This window comes from Penicillium daleae (assembly GCF_028827525.1).
Source record: "Penicillium daleae strain IBT 16125 chromosome Unknown utg000001l_segment0_segment0, whole genome shotgun sequence".
NCBI classification, from domain to species: Eukaryota; Fungi; Ascomycota; class Eurotiomycetes; order Eurotiales; family Aspergillaceae; genus Penicillium; species Penicillium daleae.
Genome location: NW_026623149.1, coordinates 842,852 through 869,679, shown reverse-complemented (window position 1 = coordinate 869,679; position 26,828 = coordinate 842,852). Strand labels below are relative to the sequence as shown.

The 26,828-nt window shown below is 49.3% G+C and overlaps 11 protein-coding genes across 11 annotated transcripts; 6 read left to right on the top strand and 5 right to left on the bottom strand.

Annotated features, from left to right (window-relative positions):
* Positions 1-720: 720 nt before the first annotated feature.
* N7458_000276 (J domain-containing protein) lies at positions 721-1,969 on the bottom strand (the record flags this gene model as incomplete). Its single annotated transcript, XM_056903670.1, has 3 exons — positions 721-1,232; positions 1,312-1,840; positions 1,925-1,969. The coding sequence occupies 3 exons, from the start codon at positions 1,967-1,969 to the stop codon at positions 721-723; spliced, it is 1,086 nt and encodes a 361-aa protein (XP_056771437.1).
* A 292-nt stretch (positions 1,970-2,261) lies between these two features.
* Positions 2,262-3,497, top strand: N7458_000275 (DNA-directed RNA polymerase I subunit RPA43; the record flags this gene model as incomplete). The annotated part of the gene is made up of 1 exon (XM_056903669.1): positions 2,262-3,497. The coding sequence occupies one exon, from the start codon at positions 2,262-2,264 to the stop codon at positions 3,495-3,497; it is 1,236 nt and encodes a 411-aa protein (XP_056771436.1).
* A 1,081-nt stretch (positions 3,498-4,578) lies between these two features.
* On the top strand, positions 4,579-6,450 carry nfr1 (putative AIF-like mitochondrial oxidoreductase (Nfrl); the record flags this gene model as incomplete). The annotated part of the gene is made up of 3 exons (XM_056903668.1): positions 4,579-4,801; positions 4,924-5,116; positions 5,214-6,450. 3 exons carry the CDS (start codon positions 4,579-4,581, stop codon positions 6,448-6,450), a joined length of 1,653 nt encoding a protein of 550 aa, XP_056771435.1.
* Positions 6,451-7,117: 667 nt separating this feature from the next.
* Positions 7,118-8,089, top strand: N7458_000273 (uncharacterized protein; the record flags this gene model as incomplete). The annotated part of the gene is made up of 3 exons (XM_056903667.1): positions 7,118-7,648; positions 7,715-7,782; positions 7,849-8,089. 3 exons carry the CDS (start codon positions 7,118-7,120, stop codon positions 8,087-8,089), a joined length of 840 nt encoding a protein of 279 aa, XP_056771434.1.
* A 540-nt stretch (positions 8,090-8,629) lies between these two features.
* On the bottom strand, positions 8,630-9,352 carry N7458_000272 (B3/B4 domain-containing protein; the record flags this gene model as incomplete). Its single annotated transcript, XM_056903666.1, has 1 exon — positions 8,630-9,352. The coding sequence occupies one exon, from the start codon at positions 9,350-9,352 to the stop codon at positions 8,630-8,632; it is 723 nt and encodes a 240-aa protein (XP_056771433.1).
* Positions 9,353-12,489: 3,137 nt separating this feature from the next.
* On the bottom strand, positions 12,490-13,278 carry esdC (GTP-binding protein EsdC; the record flags this gene model as incomplete). Its single annotated transcript, XM_056903665.1, has 1 exon — positions 12,490-13,278. The coding sequence occupies one exon, from the start codon at positions 13,276-13,278 to the stop codon at positions 12,490-12,492; it is 789 nt and encodes a 262-aa protein (XP_056771432.1).
* Positions 13,279-15,672: 2,394 nt separating this feature from the next.
* N7458_000270 (uncharacterized protein) lies at positions 15,673-16,029 on the top strand (the record flags this gene model as incomplete). Its single annotated transcript, XM_056903664.1, has 2 exons — positions 15,673-15,819; positions 15,871-16,029. Coding segments are annotated over 2 exons (306 nt in total), but the record flags the coding sequence as incomplete, so codon positions are not given.
* A 1,283-nt stretch (positions 16,030-17,312) lies between these two features.
* Positions 17,313-19,646, top strand: N7458_000269 (uncharacterized protein; the record flags this gene model as incomplete). The annotated part of the gene is made up of 3 exons (XM_056903663.1): positions 17,313-17,545; positions 17,620-18,700; positions 18,768-19,646. 3 exons carry the CDS (start codon positions 17,313-17,315, stop codon positions 19,644-19,646), a joined length of 2,193 nt encoding a protein of 730 aa, XP_056771430.1.
* Positions 19,647-20,000: 354 nt separating this feature from the next.
* N7458_000268 (uncharacterized protein) lies at positions 20,001-21,797 on the bottom strand (the record flags this gene model as incomplete). The annotated part of the gene is made up of 4 exons (XM_056903662.1): positions 20,001-20,474; positions 20,529-21,201; positions 21,248-21,524; positions 21,581-21,797. The coding sequence occupies 4 exons, from the start codon at positions 21,795-21,797 to the stop codon at positions 20,001-20,003; spliced, it is 1,641 nt and encodes a 546-aa protein (XP_056771429.1).
* A 1,425-nt stretch (positions 21,798-23,222) lies between these two features.
* On the top strand, positions 23,223-24,040 carry N7458_000267 (glycoside hydrolase family 134 protein; the record flags this gene model as incomplete). The annotated part of the gene is made up of 5 exons (XM_056903661.1): positions 23,223-23,425; positions 23,479-23,507; positions 23,565-23,691; positions 23,753-23,880; positions 23,940-24,040. 5 exons carry the CDS (start codon positions 23,223-23,225, stop codon positions 24,038-24,040), a joined length of 588 nt encoding a protein of 195 aa, XP_056771428.1.
* Positions 24,041-24,772: 732 nt separating this feature from the next.
* Positions 24,773-25,237, bottom strand: N7458_000266 (uncharacterized protein; the record flags this gene model as incomplete). Its single annotated transcript, XM_056903660.1, has 1 exon — positions 24,773-25,237. One exon carries the CDS (start codon positions 25,235-25,237, stop codon positions 24,773-24,775), a length of 465 nt encoding a protein of 154 aa, XP_056771427.1.
* Positions 25,238-26,828: the final 1,591 nt, after the last annotated feature.

Genomic DNA, 26,828 nt, shown 5'->3' with positions numbered 1-26,828 from the left:
GGGTATCACGGGTATCACGGGGACCGCCACCCTCACTCCTCCTCGGCCTTTGTGACCTCTCCAGAGAATATTCTGGTGATCATGCACGCCACCTCGGAAATGCTATCCCATTATTTACAGTACTGCTTTTCTCTTGGAAACCCGCCACGGGAAGCAGGAAGCCACGGATAGATCCCAAGGAGCGGAGCTTGGAATTAACGGGTCACAGGATGACTACTGATTTCGAGGGAAATCCTATTATCATTCATTTACTGGGGACTTTTTTGCTCTACGGGATCACTCTTGGTAGATTAACTACTTGGCACTGGTATATACGCATGATGCTATTCTCGAAGACTATAGAAAAAGAGGAGAAGAAACCAACCAGCCTCCTTTTCGGTCCTGGATTGTGCCGTATGGTCGTGTAAGTTCGGTCAAGGATAGGAGGGTTTCCTTCAACTTTGCATTAACAGGATAAATCACGCTCATAGTCAATTTTCACTCATTAATGGAAATCACCAGGCTTCTGGACTTGGATCAGAATATCAGAGTTCTGCATTTCTTTCAACGAATACTCGAATCTCCAGATCTAACCTCATGCACCAAACAATGTCCCATTCCCCAAATCAAACGCCAGCTTCAATGTGTTAGATATCTTATCATGTACAAAATCAAATCAAATCTACAAATGCATCATCATCAACCTTCCTCCTCGGTCCCCCCCCCCCCCCCCCCCCATCGTTAATCAACTTTATCCTCCTTCTCACCCTTCCGTCTCTCCATAACCTGCGCAACAGCCCTCTGCACCTCCGGACTAGACCTCACACCCCCCAGAATCAACCCCTCCTTCATCCCCCTCCGCAACGCACCTACACTCTCCCGATCCCCCCGGAACGGCGCCAGCCCAAGCTGCAACAACCGCGTAGCCTCAAAGTCCGTCGCCCGCGACGCCTGCACGAGCTGGCCCATGCGCTGCATCGTTTGCGGGGAGAGGGTCTCGCCGTTGCTGGCGCTGGCGCGGGCGGCGGGCGGGGCCATTTGCGAAATGAAGATGTGTAGGGTTATCGAGGCGCGACGGGCGAGGGTGAGGATTTGGAAGGGAGGAGGTAGAAGGATTGTTCTTCGGGGATCCAGGCGTGGAGCCAGGCGCGGAGGGTGGTGGGGAGGTAGGACGTTGGCATGAAGACGGCTTGGGGGTGGGTGATTAGGGCGAGTTCGAGGGTGAGCATGGCGGCGAAGGTGAAGAAGCGCCACTGGGAGGGGGGTGGTTGTGTTAGCGTATTGAAGAGAGATGACTTTTTCGTGGGATTCACCCCCGTCCTGGGTGATTACTTACGTAGCGGCCCCAATTCGCCCACCACAGCCAGTTGAGCACCATCATGGTTGCAAAGCCTCCGATATACTGCGGAACCACTGCGCGGGACAGCGAGGCGGTCACAAAGTCGCGCATGGTCTTCTTTTCACCCCAGTTCAACATGTCGGGTCCGAATCGGTCATATGCGAACCGTTTCACTGGGTCGGCCAGTGTTTCCTGGGCTCGCCGCAGGAAGATGAATTGTGCTTCGGCGCCATTGTCTAGCCCGACCTTGTCTGGGTGGAACTGGGCTGCGACCTTGCGGAAGCGGGATTTGATCGTGCGCTCATCGGCGAAGGGTGATACGCCTAGCACTTTGTAGTAGTCGCCCGCGACTTGGACTTGGTGGAAGGTCTCGTAGAGCGTGTAAAGGAGGTAACTGATGATCACGACGATGAAGATGCGGCGGCGATCGCGCTCGAAGCGTGGTGTCTGGGGCATGGGACGAGGGTCCCCCGCACGAATGGTAATGCCATAGTAGACACTCTGGAGAAAAGACGTGGCATACTGCGAGAATGATTAGCATTAGTTGTCATCCTGGTCTTGTATACAAAGCGGCATGTGCTCTCCGCATTGAGAATGTCCACATACATTGGGAAGAACCGTCCAACCAATAAAGGGGAGAATAGACGCCATAGCAAAGATGCAATAACTGGCAAGTCAACACCAGTCCCGGAACTCAGAGAGAAACCACTTTCAAATTCCCCATGGGGCCAGGCTGGCGACTTGGTGATACTCGGCCCCAAAGCCAAACTCCGGGCGGTAACTAACCAGCCGGTCACCGCCCAGCTCCCCCACCGCCTTCTCCAAGCGCAGAAAGAAAAAAAAAGTTCTCGATCTTCAGGCCGCAGAAAAAAAAAAGAAACTCGATTATTCCAAACCTATTATCACGACACCCGGCTCCGCGGAGCGCTCAATTGCGTCTAATATGGCCCTCGACGCAATGGACCTCGATACCACGCCCGCACCCACAGACGTGGAGCGCAAACGCAAGCACAAGAACAAGGATGCCGTGCCGTCCAAGAAGCGCAAGCAAGTCGAACAATCCGGCGACAAGACCAAGTCCAGTTCCAAAAAGGATAGGACAAGCACAAGCTCGACTGGCGCTGGCGCTGGCACTACTCTCGCAGAAGCCTCTGGATCTCCTTTCTCCCTCACCACTGCCACACTATACCTGCCGCTGGCGCCAATTTCCATCTCGTCGACCGTTGCACTACAATCGCTGCTCACGGAGCATATCTCCCCGCTGCTTCTCACTTACTACCCCCCGCTGAAGGGTATCGTCCTGGCCTACAGTCATGCCTCGATCTCCGCGACACCACCTTCCTCTATACCCCGCAATTCCTCCTCCGATCCTAACCCCAAGCCGCTCACCATGGCCCGCAGTGCCGACGAGTACGGCGTGCTGTACGTCTACCTGACCGCTACATTCCTGATATTCCGCCCGCAGCGCGGCCAGACCCTCGAGGGCTGGGTCAACGTCCAGTCGGAGGGCTTCCTGGGAGCCGTCGTGCTGAACTTGTTCTCCGTCGGTATCGAGCACAAGAGACTCCCCACATCGTGGACGTGGGTGGCCCCCGGCGAAGACGGTGAGACGTCTGAGAACGCCGTCAAAGACGCAACCACGGACGACGAGTCCGGCGCAAGTGCCGTGCCGCCCAGCTTCGATGCTGAGAAGGAGCTTTTCCAGCCTGCTGCGCTAGCAGATGATGAGCTCGATATTGAGGGCGAGGCGGAGGAGGAGGAGGAGGCGACTAGTGGATACTTCCAGTCTATCTCTGGTCACAAGGTGCGCGGGAATATCAAGTTCCGTGTTGTCGATATCGATGTGATTCCGGGCTCGGAACGGGATCGCGGGTTCTTGAGTATTGAGGGGACGATGTTGACGGTTGAGGAGGAAGAGGCGCTTTTTGCGGCGGAGAAACAGGGTCAGGCGCTGCCGCCTTCGTTTTTCGGTTCGCCCATGAAGAAGAATGGTCGGATTGTGCCGATCTCAAGCTCGCCGGCTGCGGATGCGGTGGTTGACGTTTCCGTTGTGGAGATTGAAGAGCCTACTGGTGAGAGTGTGAGCGAGAAGAAGAAGAAGAAGAAAGAAAAGGAGGAGAAAAAGGACAAGTCCAAGTCCAAGGAGAAGAAGGAGAAGAAGGAAAAGAGCAAGAAATAGGTTGATCCTGAGCTGAACTTTTGAGATTTGGCTGGGCTTGTTGACTGAAAGGGAAAGAGAATTGGCAGTACCTTGTTGAGGCTGTCGATCTGTTTTGATATTCGCCATTTACATTGGACTTTACATTCGCGGTGGGCGTTCCGGTTTAAAAGATTCATGCCACATGTGTATATGTCTCAGAGCAATTTATACTATACTACCTTACTATAACTACTGACTGCGGTGGAATCCCTCGAGTCTGAGCTACAGCAGTAAGACAGTAATACCTCGGGAAGGTAAACCCGAGTCTATAGCTTTCTATGATTGTAATCAGACCCAGTCTCTAAATTAATCTTGTTGGTTATCTCGACTCTTTTGTCTGCCCTTTTCCGGCCGAAGCAGCGAACAAGAAATGGTGACCAATCCAGCTCGCTGATTGGCCAATGCCCCGCTGTCACAGTGATGTCACTGGGCGAATGTATACTTCACCATCTTAGCCTGCTTTCATGATTCTTTCTTGCTGAATGGAAATCCAGTAGAAAGATAACCCAATAACAGTTGATCCCTATTTAAATCGCAACTACCCACGAGCCCTGGTAAAAGCCATCCTATCCCGTCTTACGGTGCACCCATTTCCCCTCAATCTCGTCTCGATCATCCCCCGATCCCGTTTCTTACTTCCTCCCATCCCCCACCGATGGTCTCATCGCCCAAACCCCTCTCTCGCAATCAACTCCCCCGCTCGGGTCTGCGTCAGCGTTGCTCACCAATCACCTCCCCAACACGATACACCCATCGGTATCGGTGTGGCTGTGGCTGTCGACGTGCCGCCAATTCTAACTGCGCCTGTTCCTGCTGCGCGCATTCTCCCTTTTCCACCTCTGCCGCCCGCAGTCCATCGTCCGCCCAAGCTCCAACTTCGAGAATAATTACGTCTTTCTGGACTTCGACATTACGAAAATATTATCCAGATTCATTACTCCCAGCTCGCATTTCATCGAACTGCCTGTCTAAACGGGCATTCTCTACTTGGAATCTCCATCTACCACGACCACTTCCAACTACAACCCCACCTTGTCTTCAAGCTCGCACCTTCGCTACCATGGCCCAGGAATACAAGCTCAAAGGCCTGGCCGCCCTGGCAGATGTCGCCTCCTTTGACAAGATCGAATGCGAGGTCGACGGCGTACCTGATGGCAAGGTCCTCGTTGTGAAATACGATGGCCACGTCCACGCCATTAGCCCACGGTGCACGCACTACGGGGCACCATTGAAGCTTGGCGTTGTCGTACCGGATGGCCGGATTACATGTCCCTGGCACGGTGGTATGTTTGACCCCCTACTTTCGTATTAGTTTGGTACTGTAGTTAGGGGAGTATACCCGAATGGAGGGATAAGATGGTGGTTGATACATATTGATAGGCCAATGCTGATCCATCTATTCCAGCGTGCTTTAATATCAGCACCGGTGACGTCGAAGACGCGCCCGCTCTTAATGCGCTTCAGAAATTCGACATTTTTGAGCGCGACGGTGCTGTGTACATCCGCGGCACGGAGGCTGACATTAAGGGTGGTCAGCGTAACCCCGTCATTAAATGCTCCGTTTCCAGTGCTGAAGAGAAGGTCGTGATTGTCGGCGGGTAAGCTGATTCCCTTTATATAAGCCCCTTTCATCCATGACCTCTCCATTTAAATATAAAATTCCCGAATAAGAATCTCAGACTAATATTCCCCCAGAGGAAGCGGCACAATTGGCGTTGTCCAGGCCCTCCGTGAACTCAAATACCCCGGCAGCATCACAATCATCTCCAAAGAACCTGAAATCGTCATCGACCGCACCAAGCTCTCCAAAGCCCTAATCACCGACCCAGCCAAGATCCTCTGGCGTCCGCGCGAGTGGTTCACCGAAGCTGGCATCGACATCGTCAACGACAAGGTCACTTCCGTCGACTTTTCTGAAAAATCTGTCAAAACGGCCTCCGGCTCGACTATCCCCTACACTAACCTCGTCCTCGCAACGGGCGGCCTGCCACGGACCCTGCCTCTCCCGGGATTCCGCGGAAATGAGCTCTCCAATATCTTTACTCTGCGCTATGTATCAGACGTCAAGGCTATCCTCGCTGCAGCCGAGGGTTCAAAGAAGAACATCGTCGTCATCGGTTCTTCCTTCATCGGTATGGAAGTTGGTAACGCGCTGGCCAAGGATCATTCCGTGACAATCATGGGTATGGAAGCCGCACCCCTGGAGCGCGTTCTAGGTGCCGAGGTTGGCGCTGCCCTCCAGAAGAATCTCGAGAAGAACGGCGTCTCCTTCGAACTCTCCGCTGGCGTGGAGAAAGCCACACCCTCTGAATCCAACAACTCTGCCGTTGGAGCCGTTCATCTTAAAGACGGCACCGTCCTCCCGGCAGACCTGGTCATCCTGGGTGTCGGCGTCCGCCCAGCCACTGATTACCTCCACGAGAATCCCGCAGTCACACTGCAGAAAGATGGTTCGATCGAGACGGACGTCCACTTCGCCGTCCCCGGGCTGGAAGGCGTTTTCGCCATCGGCGACATCGCAACATACCCCTACAACGGACCCGGCGGCGACGGCAAACCCGTCCGCATCGAACACTGGAACGTCGCGCAGAACATGGGTCGCGGAGTTGCCCGTGCCGTCGTCCACGCTAGACGCTCACCACTAGCTTCGCTGCCTGCCAAATCATTTATCCCGATTTTCTGGTCCGCTCTCGGTGCGCAGATGCGGTATTGCGGAAATGCAGTCCACGGGTATGATGACGTTGTTATTAGGGGCCAGCTTGGCGAGGCCAAGTTTGTGGCGTATTATGTTAAGGGGGAGACTGTTGTGGCGGTTGCGACTATGGGGATGGATCCGGTTATGGCTAAGGCGGCGGAGTTGATGAGGAGGGGTCATATGCCGGGGAAGAAGGCTATTGTTGATGGGGTTGATTTGTTGAGTGTGAATGTTTGAGAGAGGTAAAGTTAGGATGATGGTGGATATTTTGGTAGAGGGGTGGTTTATAGGACTTGAAAGATTTCTTTGTATGCGGGAGCTTTCTGTTATGATGAATGAATATCTGCTCTTTTACCTGGTTTTGACTGGTCTTTGAATATGTTGCTGTAATGTACATGTTGTGGAACAGTATAACCTTTTTCTACTCATGTACTAGCCTGCCAGATTCTTTCATATAATATGCGAATGCCCAGGGAGGGATCAACAGCAGGGGACATGCTATTGTTAATTCATCTTTGAAGCATTCATATCCTCAACCTTATGAAATAATAATTAAGAGTCTTGACGAAATATAGTCTTAAATCGCGCAAAGCTGGATATTGACGTCCGGGACTATGTAAACTCACTAGAACTAGTGTCAACATGCTGTTGACAGAAGAGAAGAAGATGGGGTTGCCCAGAAACATCCATCCCCGCGTAGATATAAGGCAGCAGGTCACGAAGCTACCAGAATTCGTCGAGAAGTGAGTGAGGCACAACCCTTGATATCTCAAATACGCCGCGATCGAGAATCGATCTTGCAAGCACACCGTCGTAAACACACCACTCAACACTCAACCAACCATCCTCTCTCCTCTCTTTCTTCACATCCTCACATTCCCGCTACATTACCACAACCTTCATCATGCCTCCCGTCACTACATCCCACATAACCAATGACCTCTACTCAGCCCTCTACGTTATCTGGGCACCACTCAAGGAGGGAAACACGATCAGCCTGGCCTCACTTGAGAGCTACGAGCAGGCCGATCAGATACTGGATGGATACCGCGGTTTCCAGGCTTACCTCTACGATATCAATGCTGGCAGAAGAATACCCTCGTGCGCACTGGCTATCTTCGCTCTCGTCCGCCTTGCCCAGCTCCGCGTCCTGAGACCTATCGCCCCCCTCAGCAATCGCGGTAGTATCTCCATCCTCTTCCGGAACGAGCGCCTCAACTGGCCAGTTCTGAGTAACTTCCTTCCCCACTCCACTGACAGTGAGGGGGTAGTCCGTCATGCCTTGACCCAGTTGCTGGACGGGCTGAGCTTGCTGGTGCCGAATGAGACGCTTGCCTGGCGCTTTACGCGGCATGCCATCGAGCCGGCTTTGTTTGGACGCGGGGTTATGGAGGCTCGGATTGATGGGGTTCTGGCAGATCGCCGCACAGATGAGGTCTTTGCCATCCTGGATGCGAGAACTGTCTACCGCAGTAGAGAGCGGAGATGACTCTTCTGGGAGGAAACTGCCAAGATGGTCTGCTGGATTCAGCATGATGTGAGGAAGAGCCGTGCCCGCCCGCCTCCTCGGTGAGTTACATACCCTATGGTTTTGAAGGTTGTTTGCTTTTGATTGTCCGGTGCTGATTGTGGTAGGTACCTGTGTATCTCTCAGTGGCAGGAAGAGATATACCTTGTCGTTGCCAATTTCTCGAAGGAATATGAGGAGTACATCAGGACCATCGAGGACTCTGAACTCGGATACCCCTTCAGAATGGTCCCTGATATCATGGTGATGGAGGAATATGGTCCTTTCAACATCAGGGATGCGGAGGATATGAAGGAGTTTGCCAGACATGTTGTGGCATACTATTGTGAGATTCAGAGGACGACATAGGTGGATTCTCCACGCTAGCCATCTTGCACTGTGAGCAGAGTCATGAAATCTGTCCGTCATGCGGATTTCCAGTGTCTAATGGAGATAGATGGGGAGTGATATTTGATGGCTCTAGTACAGAATCCAGGATGATGAATGATGTTGTTCACGCGGTGATGATGATGATGATGATGATGATGATGTTCTATTATAAAAATCAAGCAAAGCGACAGGAAGGAAAAAGGAATCAGAAAAACATACAACAGCAGGGATTCGCATGTGGTCACCCACCATACTACTAACCTGCCGGCGTGTGGCTTAAGTACGGCTGAGCGGACGGGAAGCCCTGTTCTCCACACCCTGTGGTCGTATGTGTTGTTCACGCGGTTCTCATAGGAAATAATGAAGATATTACCTGAACCAATGAATCAATACATTTTTGTCGAGTCTTTCACGCACTCCCATCACAACAGAAATAACACACCACCACACTCGCTTCCCCTTTTTATACAGCCCTCAAATTCTCTCCATATACAACCCCAACTTTCCTCATGTCATGCATCAAGAAGAAGCATCGATAATCCGCCGCACCGTCCGCACATCCGGCGACAAACTCTTCAACGCCGCCTCAAGCTCCTCCGCAGCCTTACCAAGATCCTCATCCGAAAGCGGCTCCAACACATCCATAATAAAAAGCACCCGCGTAGTCTCATCCGTCAACGCCGTCCGCGGACCCTGTCTCCAATTCCACCGCCGACAGGTAACACCACTCTCATCACACCAAACAGGCTCCCCCTCCGCCGCATTCTCCACCTGCGGCTCTCCACTCGAAAGCGTCTGAAACGGCTCATTACCCTTGGCGCGGATAAGGAACGGCGCGCCATCATATTTATCCAGATCCTCACCTCCGAGAGGGATTTGATGCTTCACCGAGATAGCGTTGTAGATGTCTGTTAGCCGGTTCACGCGCGGCAGACCACCTTCTGCGCGGCGGGATAGGGCTTCCAGGCTGTTTCGGGTCTTTTGGGGTTTGGCGCCGAAGGCTTTGTATGTGTCACGCCAGGCGGCGATGTGCGGGAAGTTGGTGATGGCGGATTTGGTTGAGAGTGCTTTGACTTGTTGCTCGGCTTCTTGGAGCATGGTCTCGCTGGCTGCGTCGCTTGGGCCTGGGGGAATGCCTTCGACGACCATCAATAGGGCGCGGTACTCGGGGCGCAGGGCGAATATCTCTGGTGCTACGCGGGCAGCTTGGAGGATCTCTTGGGCGGTGCGCGCTGCGGCCATTGTGGTGGTTGGTAGTTGTGATGGGAGTAGATGACTTCGGGTTGGAGTTGGCAAGTGGGAGTGCGCAGATCCAGAATGCGATGGAATGAAGATGCGACGTTTTGATATGAATGCCAATTGGGACTTTTATACTTCTTCTAGGGCGTAGGGCGGACTTCACACAGTTGTCTCGTAAGCACTTCAATTTTTCCATTTCATTTCCAGAATCCTTCCAGAAAATTTCTTCAGAATGACCTGATTTGTTATTAAAATTGAGCTCTCGGGTATAGAGCCATTCACTTTGTCCCGATATTCCCCCACTCCTTTTAATTTCCTAAGGCAGGTAAGACTAGGCATCTTGTTGATAGAAGGGCGTCACCGTGGCGAGAAAACATGGGCTCTATATGTAACACTAAGCCCTATTAGGAAGTTGGAAATAGTGGGTCTTGATCGACGGTCAGACCCGATGCCGAGCCAGGTTGGGGGGCCTTCTTATTCAGCGCCATTGAGACCTCGGTCAGTTATTGCTCCTCTATGAAATTCTAGATTTAGCTTTAGATTGGATTGTGTGCAGCCAATAGTTTGGACGTCTTCAGGTTGATATACTGATGCCGAGTAGTTCTTTGCTCCCACGTAATACCACTGAATCTGGTTAGCCTGAGTAAAAGGTCCCACATTTGAGCAACCTCCACCAATCAGATAACCAGAAACCTGCAATCTTACGCTACAAGGTGATAAATCCTTTTTATTGACATTCTATCAATACCAGATGTTCTCGTGGCCTAATGGTTAAGGAGTCTGGATACGGCCGGCTGGCCCAATGGCAAGGCGCTTGACTACGAATCAAGAGATTGCAGGTTCGACCCCTGCGTCGGTCAATTTTTTTTCTTTTTGGTGTTTTCATCGTATTTTTTGTTTTTATATAGGACAATGATGATCTGTGTCGATACTATGAAAATTTTTGGTCGTAATCGAGGTCTAATTGTGTGTATAGGACTTATTAAGAACAGGGGTTTGTGCGGAAGGATAGACCGGATGGACCAGATGGACACGACTCCATATTCGAGCTGGTCCATGGAAGCGAGAACAACGCACTTAGACGTATCTAAAGTATAAAACTATATGCGAACACTTCCTAAACTTTGGCAGTATAAATGAATTTTCTAACTTTCCTAGCAGCATGCAAGGGTGGATCCATGATAATATAGAGGTCGGTGCAACGACGCTGTGAGGGAAACTTAATCATATCCATAAAGGTATCTTTCTTCGTATATTTTGTAGTGGGTAGTTGGTTTATCTATTTGAATGGCTACGGAGCACTGCCCGATACCTGGTTACTGCATATAGCCTGACATTTTCAATATCAGCTGAACAAGTCTTCGCCGGAGACACAGTGCGTCAATGGGCTGGATGGTCAACGTACATGCCAGTATATATTTACTCTCACATCGCAGAAACGGTTCTACTTTTGCTAAAGGGCAATCACCCCCAGCCACAATGAGATCAGAGACCATTCACATGAGAGATCTTCAAATTCACAAGAAATATAAGAGTAGTAGCAGTAAAAGAAAGAAGAAAACATCATACCTTGAGACAGAATATCTAAACACTAATTGCTTGCCCGCGCCACAAGGCAACAACTAGGCATCAACACCTGACCCTTCGCACATTGGGCAGACGAGATCATCAGTCGGCTGCCAGCGACCTTCCAAGATCATATTCTACATTTATTACCCCTGGCAAGATACATTTGACTCAGTCAAAAATTATGCCCTAGTTTTATTTGTGAATTGATCTTGCTTTGAGCCCAAAAATTGAAATTATTGCTGCAAAATAATCGTTAAGAGCTATGTAGCATATTTCGGCCAGTTTCTCAACAAGACAGTTTGGCCGAGTGGTCTAAGGCGCTTGACTAGAATCCGGGCAAAACCGGGCTGAAATCAAGTCTCTTCGGAGGCGGCGGTTCAAATCCGCCAGCTGTCGTTTTTTGGGCTCTCTTGGAGCATTCCTAACATTTTTGCATGATGGATTCTTGTTGGTGGGACGGGTAAGCCAGTGGGGGTGTGGGTCGAAGATGTGGTTGGTGATTCGTGAGTGGTTGGAACTTAGTGGTGTAACTTGAATTGCTGATGGCGGGAATAAAGGTCTCACTCGGCCCCGTTGATGATAGAATATCATGAAAATACAGATCGTGTTAGTTGTCCTTAGAATAACTTCAGCAGAACCTCAGCATTACATTCTACTTGTCAATCGGTTCCCACTTGGTCGGCCCAGAGCTACATGGAACTAAGCAATACACACTCTACTCTACAATGATATACCCTACGTCCAAGTATATTCAAGTTAAATGCACCAAGAGAATCCAGTGGTCATATCTCATTATTTCGTAACGCATCTCAAGAATAAGACCATAACCAACCCTTGAACTCACTCATCCACCCCGAAGAAGATGGAGATGAATGAACAAGTCAAGACATCCACGGATGCTCATCGGTGCTGAGATGTAAAGATGCAGTAATGCAATGCAATGCAATGGGGAATCAATGCAATTATTCTCGCGAGGCTGTGGTCTTTGCTAAAGTAAACCGAAGCAGCAAAGTTTCCACAGAGCGATCCTTGTGTTCTTATGGCTTGCAGATGGGTTTCGTTGTTGCAAGATAAGCCTATCGGGGGTATCCACGTGCCTGGACCTGGATCGTTGTCTGACGAGATCTGTTGGAATTAGATCAGATCAGATCAGTTGTTGACGTAAGTGGTCCAGTTCCGGGGTGGATGCTTGTCAGGGGCATCGGGGTTGCGTTCATCGATGTCTTCTTTGTTTGTTCTGCTCTCCTCCTCAACTCAACCCATCCACCGGGCACTCCCCTCCTCTCCAACGGCATCATTATCGTCCCCGCCCCGCCGCGGCGTGAAGCCGGCTCACCCGCGGCGCAGGGCTTTTTTTGCTTTTTGTTTTATAAATATTACCGTATCTTCAACTTGGCGAAAAGCAAGGCATTCAAAAGGAAGCGATGACCGAGTTCAGGTCCCTCGATACCTCAATCCAGGCGGATGCGTCGAGCATCGGCATTGGCAGTGGCAGTGGCAGGCAGAGACTAGAATTCAGCTTTCAAAGGAGAAACAAAAAGCCGAAACTAGTACTGTAACTTGTCTACAGTCTACCTGCGGACAACGATGCCCTGGCGGCGGACACCACTGCGCGCACGGCGGTACTCCTCATCACTGACCTCAGACTCGGAGCAGCTAGCTTCGCTTGACTCGGTGACGTAACCGCAGCGAGAACCGCCACAGTCCAGCTTGACGCGGTCGCCCTTGCGGGTGATCCCGTAGCGTTCACAGCGGCACTGGAGTGGGGGATCACTCATGGAGGACAGCGACGAGGGCGAGGTTGAGCCGCCCGAGCGGGACGACAGTGAGGAACCAGCCGAAGAGGGCGGGCTGTTGGAGTACGAGTACTCATCAGACAGACGAGAGCCGGCAAAGCGGCGGGTCAAGTCGTCGACGGTAGGAGTGTACTCTGCCTCACGGAGGTTGCGGGAGGCGTAGGGCTTGCTTGGCTTTGGGTGCTGGATCTTGGAGGGTGAGAGAGCGCGCCCAGTAGCGACGGTCGAGCCACGACGGGCCTTGGGAGCGCTGCGTCCACCGCTGCTAGACTTGCCACCGGGAACATCGAGAATGTTTAGTTTGCGGCCGGTGGTGGGCTCGACGGTGTACTCGACGGCTGGATCGTGGGAGACCTGGTAGCCGTCCATGATATAGTAGTACCAGTAGCGGCTGCCGAGTTGCAGCATGGAGGTTTGGAAGCGGAATTTACCAAGCCAGGCACCGGGCTTGTCTTCAGCAGAAAGTGGCAGTTGGCGTGAGTAGTTGTCCCAGGAGCCGACCAGGTGGACGGTCTTGACGTTGGACGAAGTCCGGAGGGAGAACTTAAGTTGAACGGCGGCCATGATGAAAGATGCGAATCAGACCAGAGGGAATACGCGGTTGAAAAAAAATATAAGTATAAAATATAGACAGTGGAAAAAACGTGTCGTATAAGGTTGTCGTAGAGAATTATCGGCGCAAAAGGAGAGTCAGAAACCCTAATTTTGTTCTGTTCGAGGTGGAACCGGCCCACGACAACAAAGAAAAGATATAGGAATTAAAAATAATTCCGAGCGAGATTAAATTAACAGTGGGATTTGTTGTATAGAGCTGAAACAGCAAGGCAACACGATCGACCGGCGAAGTGTTGCGAGAAGGCGGAATGCACTTGCTGTAGTTGACGAGTAAACAGGATTCGAGGTCGAAATCCAAAGCACAAGGCAGAATAGATCGATTTGGGAAAGGGGGCACAGCACAAAGAGCACAGCTCGTTTGTGTTGATGGGGGATAGTAATGTTGGGTTTTTTGGGGTTGGTGGTGGCTTGGAAGCCGGGGAATAGAATTAGAATAGAAGTATAAAGTGGGCAAGAGAAACAACAAACACCTAACAGCCAGTGCTAGGATTTCGACTCGAATGGGGGCAGCTCTAACAACAAACGCTCGCTGGAGAAAAGAAAGAAACCGAGTCTGCCTGGGCGGCAGGGGGGATCTTTTAAGGGAATCGAATGGATCAACGGCACAGTAGACTGCAGCAACGACAGAATGCACCGAGTCTGTTGGCTGGACTCTTCAGTTGGACTTTGGCTGAACTGGCTATGGGTTGAGCGGGTAGTTTGACCATGTGATTGGCCAGTTCACGTCGTGCATCGTGATGGACACTCGACCTGCTGTCCGACCAATCACGTGGTGAGGTTTGACGCTGGCCTCGATCAACTTACATCAACTCCACCTTCCCCTCTTCACTGTCTTCACGGACAAAGTCCATGCTAGTATCGACGTGGCTAGTCACATCTTTCCCCCATCGTCGAATCAGCCGCACGTATCCCTTTGTTTTCATTCACCTGGTGGATTATCTCATGCAAAAAGACCAGCTTCTATGCCTTGATCCCCCTGCCCTCGCCAGCATTCATGCAGGAAAGATACCACCACCCGAGATGCGCCCGGACGTCATGCTTCTGCAGGAATACGCCTCGACGGATGACCGGTACATAGCGTTTTCGGTGTGCCGTGCTGACCAACTTTTCCTTGTACAAAGCAATCGAACCATGATGTTGTCCTATTCAACTTCCTAGAAAAGCCAGCTGTCTGCAAAGAGACTCCTTCGGAAAAGCCAGCGACTAACCCGTACTACATTCGAATGTATCACGGTCAGAGACCTTGCCGGGATACATAATTGACTTGACAACAGACGTCCTGTCATGAGAGCCAGGGCCCCTGCGCCCAGCCTGCGCACAGTCCATGATCCAGACGGGCGGGCTCCCTCGTAACCGGGAAAAATTCGCCGACTTGCAGCTCCTCCTCCGTTGGGGACGTGGACATGGACATAGTCCAGCACATCTGGACGGCCAGGATCAATCCCCGTTCTGCTGATATCATTACTGTTCCCGTCTGACACCACCAGCGCGAGACATGCATGCATGATACCCCGCATGCATAGGAAACAATGCCGGTGTTGAGGACTAACTAAGCACTTGCCAGTCCATCCAAGTATATCTCATTCCTCGTAGTATGACTGCATCTCCCATTATTCGCATTCGTGTCTACCATCGGTGGCGGTGCAGAACTAGGTATGCTTGGCCTCCTCTCACAAGGTCAACGAGGGAAAGACTGGCCGGGCCATCTATCCCGTTATGTCGCGTGTTGATTGACAGGTATCTTGGACAGAATTCTCAGGATTTTATCGAGTTGAGTGGATTTTTAGAGTAATGTTTGAACGGCAAGATAGAGAATAACGCTGGGGATGCGACGAAGGTGGTATATCCCTAATCCGACCCTTGTAAATAGTGGCGTTGCCGCTACCGAAAGATACAGGTAGAAATTGAGATCTCGACTACTTGGTCCAGATTATAATCAGCTAACTGAAGAGCCTCTCGGCCATGAGATAGCCGGGCCATGCACTGTACTAGGTATGTAGGGTAGTATAAGCATGTCTCTACCAGACCCAGCACTATGTGTACCAGGTGTCAACGAGATACCAAGTTCTGAGGGAACAGACTCTGCGTCGTCCTACTAAGCTGTCCAGCAATTATATACACCTACATGGTGCTCTGTGTATGGTTGAAGGAGACCTTACTCGCGATTGCTGAGCCATTCACCCGCCCGCTGTCTTTAATAGTCTTTGCGGCGGAGTTCATTCGCCTATGATCCCTTTTTCTAGTAGGCCACCTGATCCGGTGGCATTTTTATACAGATTCTACCAGTCTACCATTTGTGGTGAGCGTCTAGAATTGTTCCTGCTCATGTTGTCAAAAAGGTAGATTCTCTATATAAGCGGCCAATCAGCGTCTCCATCGCCTGCGGTTTCCAGCATCATTGGTCTAGTGGTAGAATTCGTCGTTGCCATCGACGAGGCCCGTGTTCGATTCACGGATGATGCACAATTCTTTTTTAGCCTTTACAGTTTCGTGCAGAACCTTTCTCCATAGAGCAATTCTGGCAAGATGGAATATAAGTAGCCAATCAGCGATTCTCATAGCATTCGGCTCCGCATCATTGGTCTAGTGGTAGAATTCGTCGTTGCCATCGACGAGGCCCGTGTTCGATTCACGGATGATGCATTTCTCTTCTCTTTTTGTGCTTTGAGATCTGAAACTCTTTTTCAAGGTCACTCTTGAACACGCAAATATACCATGCTGAGGTGCTATCGCCTGGCCGCGGTCGCATGACTAGTGTAGCCTGGGATTCGGATAACCGGAAACTCTTTTCAGATAAAAATAATCACCAAGTCATGATCTTCGAGCTAGTTAGTTAATACATGCTCATATTGTTCTCGGTTTGCGGGGCAGCTAGCTTCTTTGTTATTTGAAATGCAGGATGTGGACCAGTGGCCAGCATCGCGCGGAAGAAATCACTAAGGTTAATCACGTTATGAGTAGTTGGATGAACGTTGCTAATCATCCGTAAGGGATTACTGAAAAGCGCCAAAATCTCTCGAAGTGATCTTGGGCTGAAAACCTACAGGTTTTATCCTGGCTATGTATTAAGCCGGTGGAATGAGACTGGTGATACAGTAGATCCATTTTCGCGTGGGACTATGTAAATCTTCTGAAGATCCAAGAAGCATTAGTTGCGAGTTTTCATTACAAGAAGGTATGATTCAATGAATTGCCATATCCCAAATTTTTCTCCAATGAATGAAATATCCTTTCAAAAGGTACTTTTGACTCCAGTTGGCTACCTACAGTATGTGGTCAATAGTAGGCCTTCACTCTACCGAGAGATCATCCTTTTTAAATGTACGCCAATTGGATCCGAGTCATTGGCCCACTTGAATGATTGGTCATTCACATACGCAAGCGAGCGTCAAGCCAATCAATCGCATCGTAAAATACTAATAGTTGTATGACTATGAACTGCTGCGACTTCCACGAGTCGGAACCGGCTGCCCGCCTCATACCCACCCAAGTAGGCTTAGCGTGTGCGGGGAATCCTCGTTTCCCAAAAGGACACGGAAAGGAGGCAAGTTCAACGAGCTAGTGTCTGGAATTCGTCGCCAGCCTCATCGGATAAAATGATTGTGATTTGCCGGTCGCTTCCAATAGGGTCACGCCAAGGAATCCCGTGTACGAAACGATACAGATTCCCCTTGCTCCATCCTTTACTAATTGCACCAGTTCGCGGCCGTTGCAAGGGAACTGGTACGTTCTGATACGTATGCATGGGTCCATATAATACACGGACCGCAGAAAGTTAAAGCCTCCGACATCCTCGGGCGGCGTACTCCATGCGAAGCTACTTGATTCACGACGAGCTGCACCCCTCATTCTTTGAAGTCCGGGGTAGGCTACATCCCTTCCTGGTGGATCGCATGTAATTAATCTTGATCCGTCTCGCTATCTGATCCCGAACCTCCATCCTTAGAGCATCTTCGGTGACCAGCGTTCTCATCTCGGCCGTCATGTTTCTCACGTTTGAATCATCTCAAAAGAGCGAGAAAAGTCCACGCAACCCAAAACATTCGAAAAGACATGCACGCTCAAGTCGGCGAGGCTCTCAGCCGCGAGCATGTTCTTCCTGCCGTCATCGCAAGATAAAATGCGATGGCGAGAAACCTTGCGAAGCTTGTCGATGGTACAGGAAGCCTGAGCTGTGTACCTACCCAGAGCGTCATGACCCTCAAAGTTCACCAAGGTAAAGGAACAGAACTGAGTGCAAGAATGCGAAAACTTAGACTCACACTTGAATATACTAATCAACTCCAATAGCCACTCGAATACTCAGTCAGAGAAACCAGCAACAGTCCCAACCGACTACCGGAGTACATTAGCAAGGCTGTTTCCTGACACTGCTCCCGAAAATATCGCCCATTTATCAAGAGAAGAACTCTTGGCTTTGATGTCCATCGATGGGTCCCAATATGCCCAACCTCAGGATTCACCAGCAAACGTCCCTTCCGTTGGGACAAAGGCCTCCACATTGTCAATGGAAAGACCCGACCTGGAGTCCTTGCATTCAATACCGGGAGAACAGCTCGAAGAAAACCAAAGTTCTGGTACTTCGGAATCGATCGGACACATCTCAGATGACGTGAATGCACTATCCTTAACAAACCGCAATCCCACATCATATTTAGGGGTTTCATCCATCCAAGCCGCGCTCAAGGTGATCGCATGGCTCCACCCTGAATTTGAAGCCTATTTTTCCATTGCTTTGACCAAGGAGCAAAGTGGCAAGCAAAACAGCGTGTCACCTAATGCCTTGGTTCCACCCGCCTCATGCTCTCTACCTACTGAAATGGAGATGGTAGATGCGTACTTTGCTAATTTCCATCCGTTCACACCACTTTTAGATGAAGAGAACTTTCGAAAAACTTACCTCAATGGTCAACGGAGGGACAACCGATGGCTGTCTTTGGTGAACATCGTTCTTGCATTGGGAAACATTGCAGCATCAGGATCGGGTGCAGATAACCAGATGCATTATGAATATTTCCAACGAGCAATGAGTCAGTTGAATTTGAGTTCGCTCGGGACACCCAGTTTGGAAGTTACCCAGGCACTGGGGCTTATGGGCGGCTGGTATTGCCACTATATTAGCCAGCCAAATTTGGGATATTCTCTGATGGGCGCGGCCATGCGAATGGCCATCACGCTGGGTCTACAACGAGAGCCATATGACAGTCATATATCCGTGAATCCCTCAAGGTCCATAGCCCAAGAGTCAAAACGCCGCGTTTGGTGGTCGCTTTGTTGCTTGGAGATATGGGGTCTTGAGACACTTGGTAGACCAAGTATGGATTGCTTTGGCCCTGGTATCACTGTCAATCTACCCAGTCTCCATGACAAGGTACGCTATCAAAATCTCATCTAACCCTGATAAAGACCACATCCTAATCCCCGAGACGCATCCACAGGAAAACTACACCAAGATTCTGGCCTTGACCGAGAACGTCCAATTTGTGCGAATTGCCACGAAAATCCACGGATTACTTGCATCCCTTCCAACAATTAAATATGCGGAAATGTTCGATATAGACTCGCAACTCGTTCAGTGGTGGAATAATCTCCCCCCATTATTAAGGGACTACGAACCCTGTCCAGAGTCAATGTTTGCAGTGCGTACGGTTATGCGTTGGCGATACAAAAACCAGCGTATGTTACTATACCGTCCCACCCTTCTCAACTACGCTATACGAAGAATCCCTTTCATGGCTATCCGCACTGAGGAGCGTGCTGCGATAGAGAAGTGCCGCGAAATTGCAAAGTCCTTGATCCAGGACATCTCAATCACGTCACCGATGAACAACATAATCGGCTGGAACGCCGTGTGGCTATTATTCCAGGCGACAATGGTTCCGCTGGTCTGCCTTTCCCTCGGCTCCACGCATGGTGGGTTTTCTGGATTGCCAGATGACTCAAAGGCGCAGGTTGACGCCGCTATATTGACTCTTGATCGATTGAAACTCTACGGACATACTGCGGAACGCTCCCGCGAAGTCATTTCACGTATCCTCGAAGCCAACATGCAAAGTCCCAATGGGGAGTCATTTGATGCCAGTTCAAGTCAAATTGGTGCACAGGATTTCCCGTTCATGAACATCTTGACCAACTCACAAGGTATCGGCCAGGATCAATTGGCGGATCGGATGGCTCCAGGTTTTGGCAACGGCTGGTCCGAGTCCATGTGGGAGTATTTGGGTTGGGAATCAGGCGAGGTCTGGCCAGAGATCTCGAAGCTGAATGTGCAAACCGAGGTGATGGCGTTTTTGGATCCTGTCGATACCGAAATGTGAAGCCTGCTGCTTTCTACTGTATTATACCTTTACCTACGTTTTAAGTTGATTCTACAGCGTGTATACCCTACAAAAGTTATTTTGAACAGATTTCCGAGGCTAACTAGATGTGTAACTCATTTTCAAACTAAGACGGCAATGAATTTATTGTTCACAGAAACCTAACAAAGTCAAAAATTTATGGTTGATGCAAAGTCTAGAAGAATCAAACTCTGACTGAAGCTCCAACATCACGTCTGCGCTGGACAAAAGCAAACAAGAACGCATCTCCGCGCCGAGAGATATCGATAGTAATATCGGCAAAAAGAATCTCTGTTGTTGTACATCAAATCATAGATCCAAAAGAGAAAACATTTAAATACTCTCTTCATCTTTTGCCAGTGTGAATTGATTCGTTCGCTCAGAGACAACGATCTTCCGTGCTTCCGTACTCGCTTTCCGGGGGTTTGTGGCACTGAATATCTCTGAAAGCTGCTCGAGGGTTTGTTTGTTCGTCTCAACAGCAAAGAAATAGATAACCAAAGCCTGTATAATATTCCAGCCAGCCAAGATGATGTAGGTATGCCAACCGATCACGTTGATTGCATTGCCGATTCCGAACTGGTTCACCAGCAATGCAATATTTGTGAGGACGGAGTACGTGGCCATTCCCTTAGCGCGAGTCTCGTAAGACAGGCATTCGACAGGGTACATGGCTTGAAAGGGCGTCCATCCAAAACTAAAACAAAATCCGATGAGGAAGATGATCACGATTGAGGCTGTGGCGGCCCCCTGTTGTTCTGAACTTGTATAGACTGCAGCCGTGGCGGAGAAACCAGCAAAGCCGAGCTTCAGGTTGATTCGTTAGTAGGAAGTGCGATTCAGCTGGGGTGATATACGTACACTGCATGCGAGACACGCACCAATCATCATAGGTCTTCGCCGGATCTTTGGGCCAAAGAAGCTCCCTAAATAGGCACCTGCTGCAGACAAAACCGTATTGCCCAGATTAACGTCTAGTACTCTTGTGGTATCAGTCACTCCGGCAGTAGCAAGAGGACCACCGATATAATATGTTGTGACTCCAGCTTGGGACCATTGGCTGAAGAATGCGGCAATTGTGACACAAAGAAGACGCCATCTGGCAGGTTTCGAATTCGCGAGCTCTCGGAAATCCCAGGCTCGCTTGTCTGATCCTTCGAGGTTGATTGCTTCTTCATAGTCTCGAATCTGTAAGATCACATATGCATTATCTCGGTTGCCCTCGCCTTGATAAGCGGTTATGACATCCCATGCTTCCTCATGGCGACCGTGGCTGTATAGCCAGCGAGGTGACTCAGGAAGGAACCATACAAATAACACGACAATGCTGGATGAAATCAATTGACACCAGATTGGAATACGCCACGCGAGAGAGGTAGGCAAATGAAGACACCCGCGACAGGCACCTGCAGCAGCGATGGCCCCCACAAAGTACTGACAATTATACAACCCTGTCAAAAGGTCACAGTATGCGGGGTGGCTTATTTCGACAACGTAGCCTGCGCAGCAGAAGAGGCCAAAGAGTAACCCCAGCCTAGTTCACCATAGATGAGTATTGCATCTAAGAAGAAAGGTTGTACAGCTTACCGAGGAAAAATCGACTTGCGAGCAGTTGGTCCATATGATTTGCCGTTCCTCCCAGAATAGTGCCGAGAATGACAGCACCAGATCCAATGAACATACCAAACCGGCGACCAAAATTGTCCAAGAAAGGACCAACGAATGGTAGCGCACTGACACCTCCAATTGTATACATTCCTTGTATCAAAGATGCTTGGGATCCGACTAGACCGCCGCCGAAAGTTTCCTGAAATTGCGGGATAGGAAGTAAAGCGCCCATGAGCGAACCATCGTACCCTAAGTCAGCTAGTTAGTATGAACTCTCAATTGGCCTCTGGAGCCGATGCTCATACCATTCAGGGCTGAGCAAAGGTAAGCCACAGTCAAACAGAGATAAAGCTTTCTCATCTGACGACTCCATGGCTTTGGGGGATTGGTTCGTCTGGCTGTGTCCAGCGCCACAGATCCTTGGACTATTTCAACCCTGACGCCCTCGGGGTTTTCTTGGTGTGATGACTCGATCGCACCCTCCTCCTTGGAGAGGCGGCGGAGACTCAGTGTCTCGGGCATACTTCCGAATGGCTTTTCTTTCACACTCGGACGAAAAGAGACTCAAGTAGATGATTTAGTCAGGAACAGCCGAGTCTTGGGAAAAGCCCGAAATCTCTTGCTATCCTGGAACCCTTTTATCTCGCTCACATGCGTCCGTGGAAGGATCAAGAATCAAGAATGACCCCCAGCAAATCTGAATTGCCGCTCCTTGCCTGAACCATTCAAGTAATTCCCATGGACAAAATAGGTTTCTGGCCTTAATGCAGTGTATAGAAGCCGAATTGGTCATAGTAGTTAGACCATGCAGGATGCGCCACCATCTGGAATACTACATTCGTACCTCTTCAGATGGCATGATATTGACCTTGCCAGAGAGGTTCTCAAAATGGAAGACAGACAGGCATCCAGGTCCTTACCATTCTCCGCCTATTCTTTGCCGAAAGAAGAAGTATCCCGCCTTGGCTCACGTGCTGAGACGAAACTTGCTGGACCCGCAGACGCCCTTCTTCTACTTTGACGGTATTCAGTCAAACATGGCAATCTCATAGTTATTGAATAGTCTTTCAACAAATAAGAAATTTACTTATCATCCTTTTTTGATTGGCGTATTTGCGTGGTGGACTAGATATAGTTTCTTCTCGGGCTCAACTGTTGATCGACTTTGAAGGCTTGCAGAGCAAAACGGACAGCCCCACTTTCGGCTCGGCTTGCCGCAAGGGTCCGAGGAGTACCGAGGCGAACATGGGCGTTTTAGGCGACTTGGCATTACAACTTGCTACAGCCGCCTGCCCTAATTGGACACCGATTTACAACCCAATGATTGCGGGAAGCGCACGAAAATATGTCCTATCCGACATGTACATGAATTCGCGGGGAGTACTGTCGCCCGCAATGGGTATGACTCCATGCACCTTAAAACAAGGCAGTAACATAACTCAAGGGTAAACCTCTTACCGTTGCCATCTATTCGAATCAATATACTAGCAAAAAGTTTAAATATTCTCCACATAGAATACGGGCATTATCATTCCACAGCCCCTGTTTCAAGTCATACAAAAACTCCGAGAATTGTCCTTTATTCTAAGCTTGGGGATATCTTTGGAAGTATTATTGAATATAACTAAAGATCGGGATTATATTGATATTAAATAGTGCTGCAACCCCTCGTTACGTGATGTCTCAGATGAACGGAGACAGCAGCATAATTCAGAACTATACTTGTTGCCAAGATATGCCATCATACAACTCGAAACAGGACGATCCCTTCCAGTCCTTACACGGGAATAGTTGGGAAATGGAACTGATTACTGTGCGTATATACAATGAGATTCATCAAAATCGTATAAAAGTCAGATGATGGTCCCGGAGCCGCCCTGGAGCTCAGTCATCCAATCTTTAATATCACTCCTCAATCAACATCTTCGCCACTCATTCATCCCAAGGATGCGGCGTCTACATCTTCTGGGCGCTCTAGCCTTTGTGCCTTCAGTCCTTTCGGCTTCAGTGGCAAGTCCCCCTGGAGATGGCCTAGCATCCTGCGATGGCGATCGAGGCCATTACACCGTCCCTGGTCTTGGATCTCGCAAGCGGGCCGTGCTGAAAGCTGGTGGCAACACCCTAGATTTGGCCATTGCGATGCTGGAGACGTAAGCCTACAAATTCATACCAGGGATTCGTATTCTCAACTAATATTTGATAGGGGCACCATGACCACCGAATATACCTACGGTATTCACGATTTACCTCTTGTGATTTGACCGTCAGTGTTGACTGACTTATCAATAGGTGACGGAAAGACCAGTGATTCTACCAACTTTGGCATTTTCAAGCAGAATTGGTTCATGTTGCGTACTTCCGCATCCGAGTTCGGGGGCCAAAGTGAGGCTCAAGTCTCCAAAGGTGTCATTCTCAAGTAAGCATTCTGCGTCATACACTGCTGATACCTCACACGAGGCTAATACGGCGAATGACAGCTCTGATCTTAAGAAGGACATCAAAGCCCGTCATGATGGACAGAAGCACTATGGATATGATGTCTGGTTTGCTGGACACCGCAATGGAGCCAACGGAGTTGAGAACCCATACACGGTGGATATCCACGGTATGTTAAAGCGAATACGATGCATTATTATCTTAATAGGTGGCTGACCAAATGAAAAGCGTATAAGGATGCCGTTGCTTGGATCAAACAGCAGATCGAGAGCAATACCAAGTATCGTACTGATGATACTCGTTTCTGGGTGCAGGTCCACGCAATTTGAGGCTTGGTAGGATACTACTTGATCCTATCATCAGATTTCGATTCTTCCACCCTTTTGCTCTGTCACTGGCAGGACCAGACAAAGTACTAGTATGTATTTCCAATATTCTGTCCTTGAGTTACCCCCTTTTGCTGGCCTTATGTATCACATTCTCTTTTGTCCTTTGAACAGTAGTCAGTTTTCCTCGTGCGAAAATCTTCGTCGAATTGCCTTCCTTTGTCAGAGAGCTAGCTAGATATTCAAAAATCGAATTTTGGTTGCAAGCCATTTAGCTTCTCATGCTTAGCCCTTGTTGTTTTGTTGGATTCTGTTTAAGCTTAGTATAAGAGTCTCTGAAAGACTATCTCTTATTACGACGATAATTAGTTATTACTTTAGTAAGGCTCCACTTACAATTGTGTAGTTGTTCATTAAATCCCAGTAACTTTACGGCTATTAAAGAGGGGATACGCCTACGGAAATTTGACAAAACAGACAGTTTGAGGCATGAGGGAGATTGGAAATTCTCGGGAAAAAGAAGCCAACCACCGCAGGGTAGACAGCAAGGCAAAATGTACACATTAAAGGCATGCATCAATGAGAAGGAAAGTTCTGGCTAAGACCTTTGAACTACCATTCTCTAAGTCATCCATACAGCCAATTTTACTTTCAGTACTGCCTGTGTTGAAGGTGACATTGGAGTTGGGCTGCATCAAAGAGTTTGCTGTTGCCTACTCGAGCCGCATCTTCTCGTTAACAGGGTACCCGCTCTTCTCCGTTTGCAGGACGACAGCACTTCTGTTCGCCTAACCCGCCCGAGCCAACTTGGCAGTTTCCCGCCTCAAAGCCATTTCCCTGCACAGGTAGGAGAAGAATACCTTTGTTGCATCTGCTTAATTTGGGCTCAGCGGACGTGTTGGTCTTCACAGTGGTGTGCGGTCTCTGTCCTGGTGAAGAATAAACCAGTGTCGCCCATGGCCCTGTTAAGAGATAATTCGGAAGCTTAGGCCCAATCGACTCTTCCATCGACTCTTCCATCGACTCTTCCATCGACTCTTCCATCGACTCTTCCATCGACTCTTCCATCGACTCTTCCATCGACTCTTCCATCGACTCTTCCATCGACTCTTCCATCGACTCTTCCATCGACTCTTCCATCGACTCTTCCATCGACTCTTCCATCGACTCTTCCATCGACTCTTCCATCGACTCTTCCATCGACTCTTCCTTGAGCTGTTCGAATTCTCCCCTTCAAAATTAATCTTCTTCGTCTTACTCATAATCTACTTGAGACTTTGGTATTTTTTGAAAGCATAGAATTTTACGTAATGGATAGCGAGGAATGGGATATACGTCGATAACTACCTGGCAGATTATGAAGGAGTAAATAGCGATAATTAAAAGAAAGGATAATAACTACTAGTAAAATATGAATGAATAAGAAGAGGGAACAGAGTTTAGTGCAGGTGCAGGGAGTAAAACTATAGAACAAAGAAGGATCTTGGCAAACTAAAGGCTGTACGGGGGCCCGCATGAGGCGTATTCACCTCAAGGCTGCCCTTAACAGCCCCAGCCTCCAGATGTTTCAAAAGGCCAGGATCTCCTTCTTATTTTTTTTTTTCCTCCTCAAAGTCTCTTCATATCGAGTCTCCTTGTGACTCCTTTCTCAAAACTGTCCTGCCGACGTTTTTAATATGGGCGCGCGGCCTTTCAGTGGTTTAAAACAGCGACCCCCAAGAAAGCTGTATTTCAACAAATGCTCGAAGATGCTGGATTTACCGACGTCATTGTCCGGGACTACTCTTCCAACATTCAGCCAATGACGCGACTTTTCTACATCCTCGCTTATGTTCCCTTCCTTATTGTTACAATCTTCGGATTGGAACGCTTTTTCATCAACACGGTGGCTGGATTCGAGGCTTATCAGGGCCGCAAACACTGGCATTATGTGGCCATTTCAGCTTCCAAACCAGGCCCTGATGGGACAAAAAAGAGCCAATAGATATACTGACTCTGTTCCTCTTCGTGATTGTGGCAACTTGTGGTTCATGAGTCCTTGCTCTATAGATCTTGTTAGTCTGCTCATGCTCTTGCACAACCCTACATTTCAACCTCAGGTATAGTCAGTCGAATGTGATTTACGGTCTTCCAGACTGCCTTATCTTTGTCGCAAAGGGTGTTGGGATAGTAAATGTTCTTACATTCTGTGCTAGGCAATAGTCCATGTCGCTGATGGAATTTTCTTACATCAAGCCCCAAAAACCCAGACAAGTCGATCTGTCCTAATGTATACACTAGACGGCTGTTCTTGGAGAGAGATGATGTCCTCCACATAGACGTAAACCCGACATATAACGTACATACGACGAGAAAGCTTGCAATGACCGAGGGACTGCGATGAGCATCGGAGTTAGAATTTTGTTCCTCGATCGGATGCAAGTGCTGACGTGATTGAGCCGAATGTGATAGGCGCTTCTTGCTTTTAACCATCTCAATCAAGTAGTAAGATGCGCCATACAAGGAAAAAAACAGCATGGTATATGCTGCATACTCCCCACAGTATTCTTTCTGTGCTTATCGGAAAGTGAAAGTTCCATCCTGCTATAAAGAGGATGCTGAAGAGTACCGTCACGCCGGTAGCAGGAATTGTCCAAGCAAAGGACAGACACAGCCAGGTATCAGAAGGAAACCGATCCCAGGGCCGCGATTTGACTGGTATTAAGAATACACGAATATGAAGCATGTATGCTAGTCGCGTGTAATAGCTCCAATGAGTGTTGATACCGAAGTACTCATGGCTGAGATATTC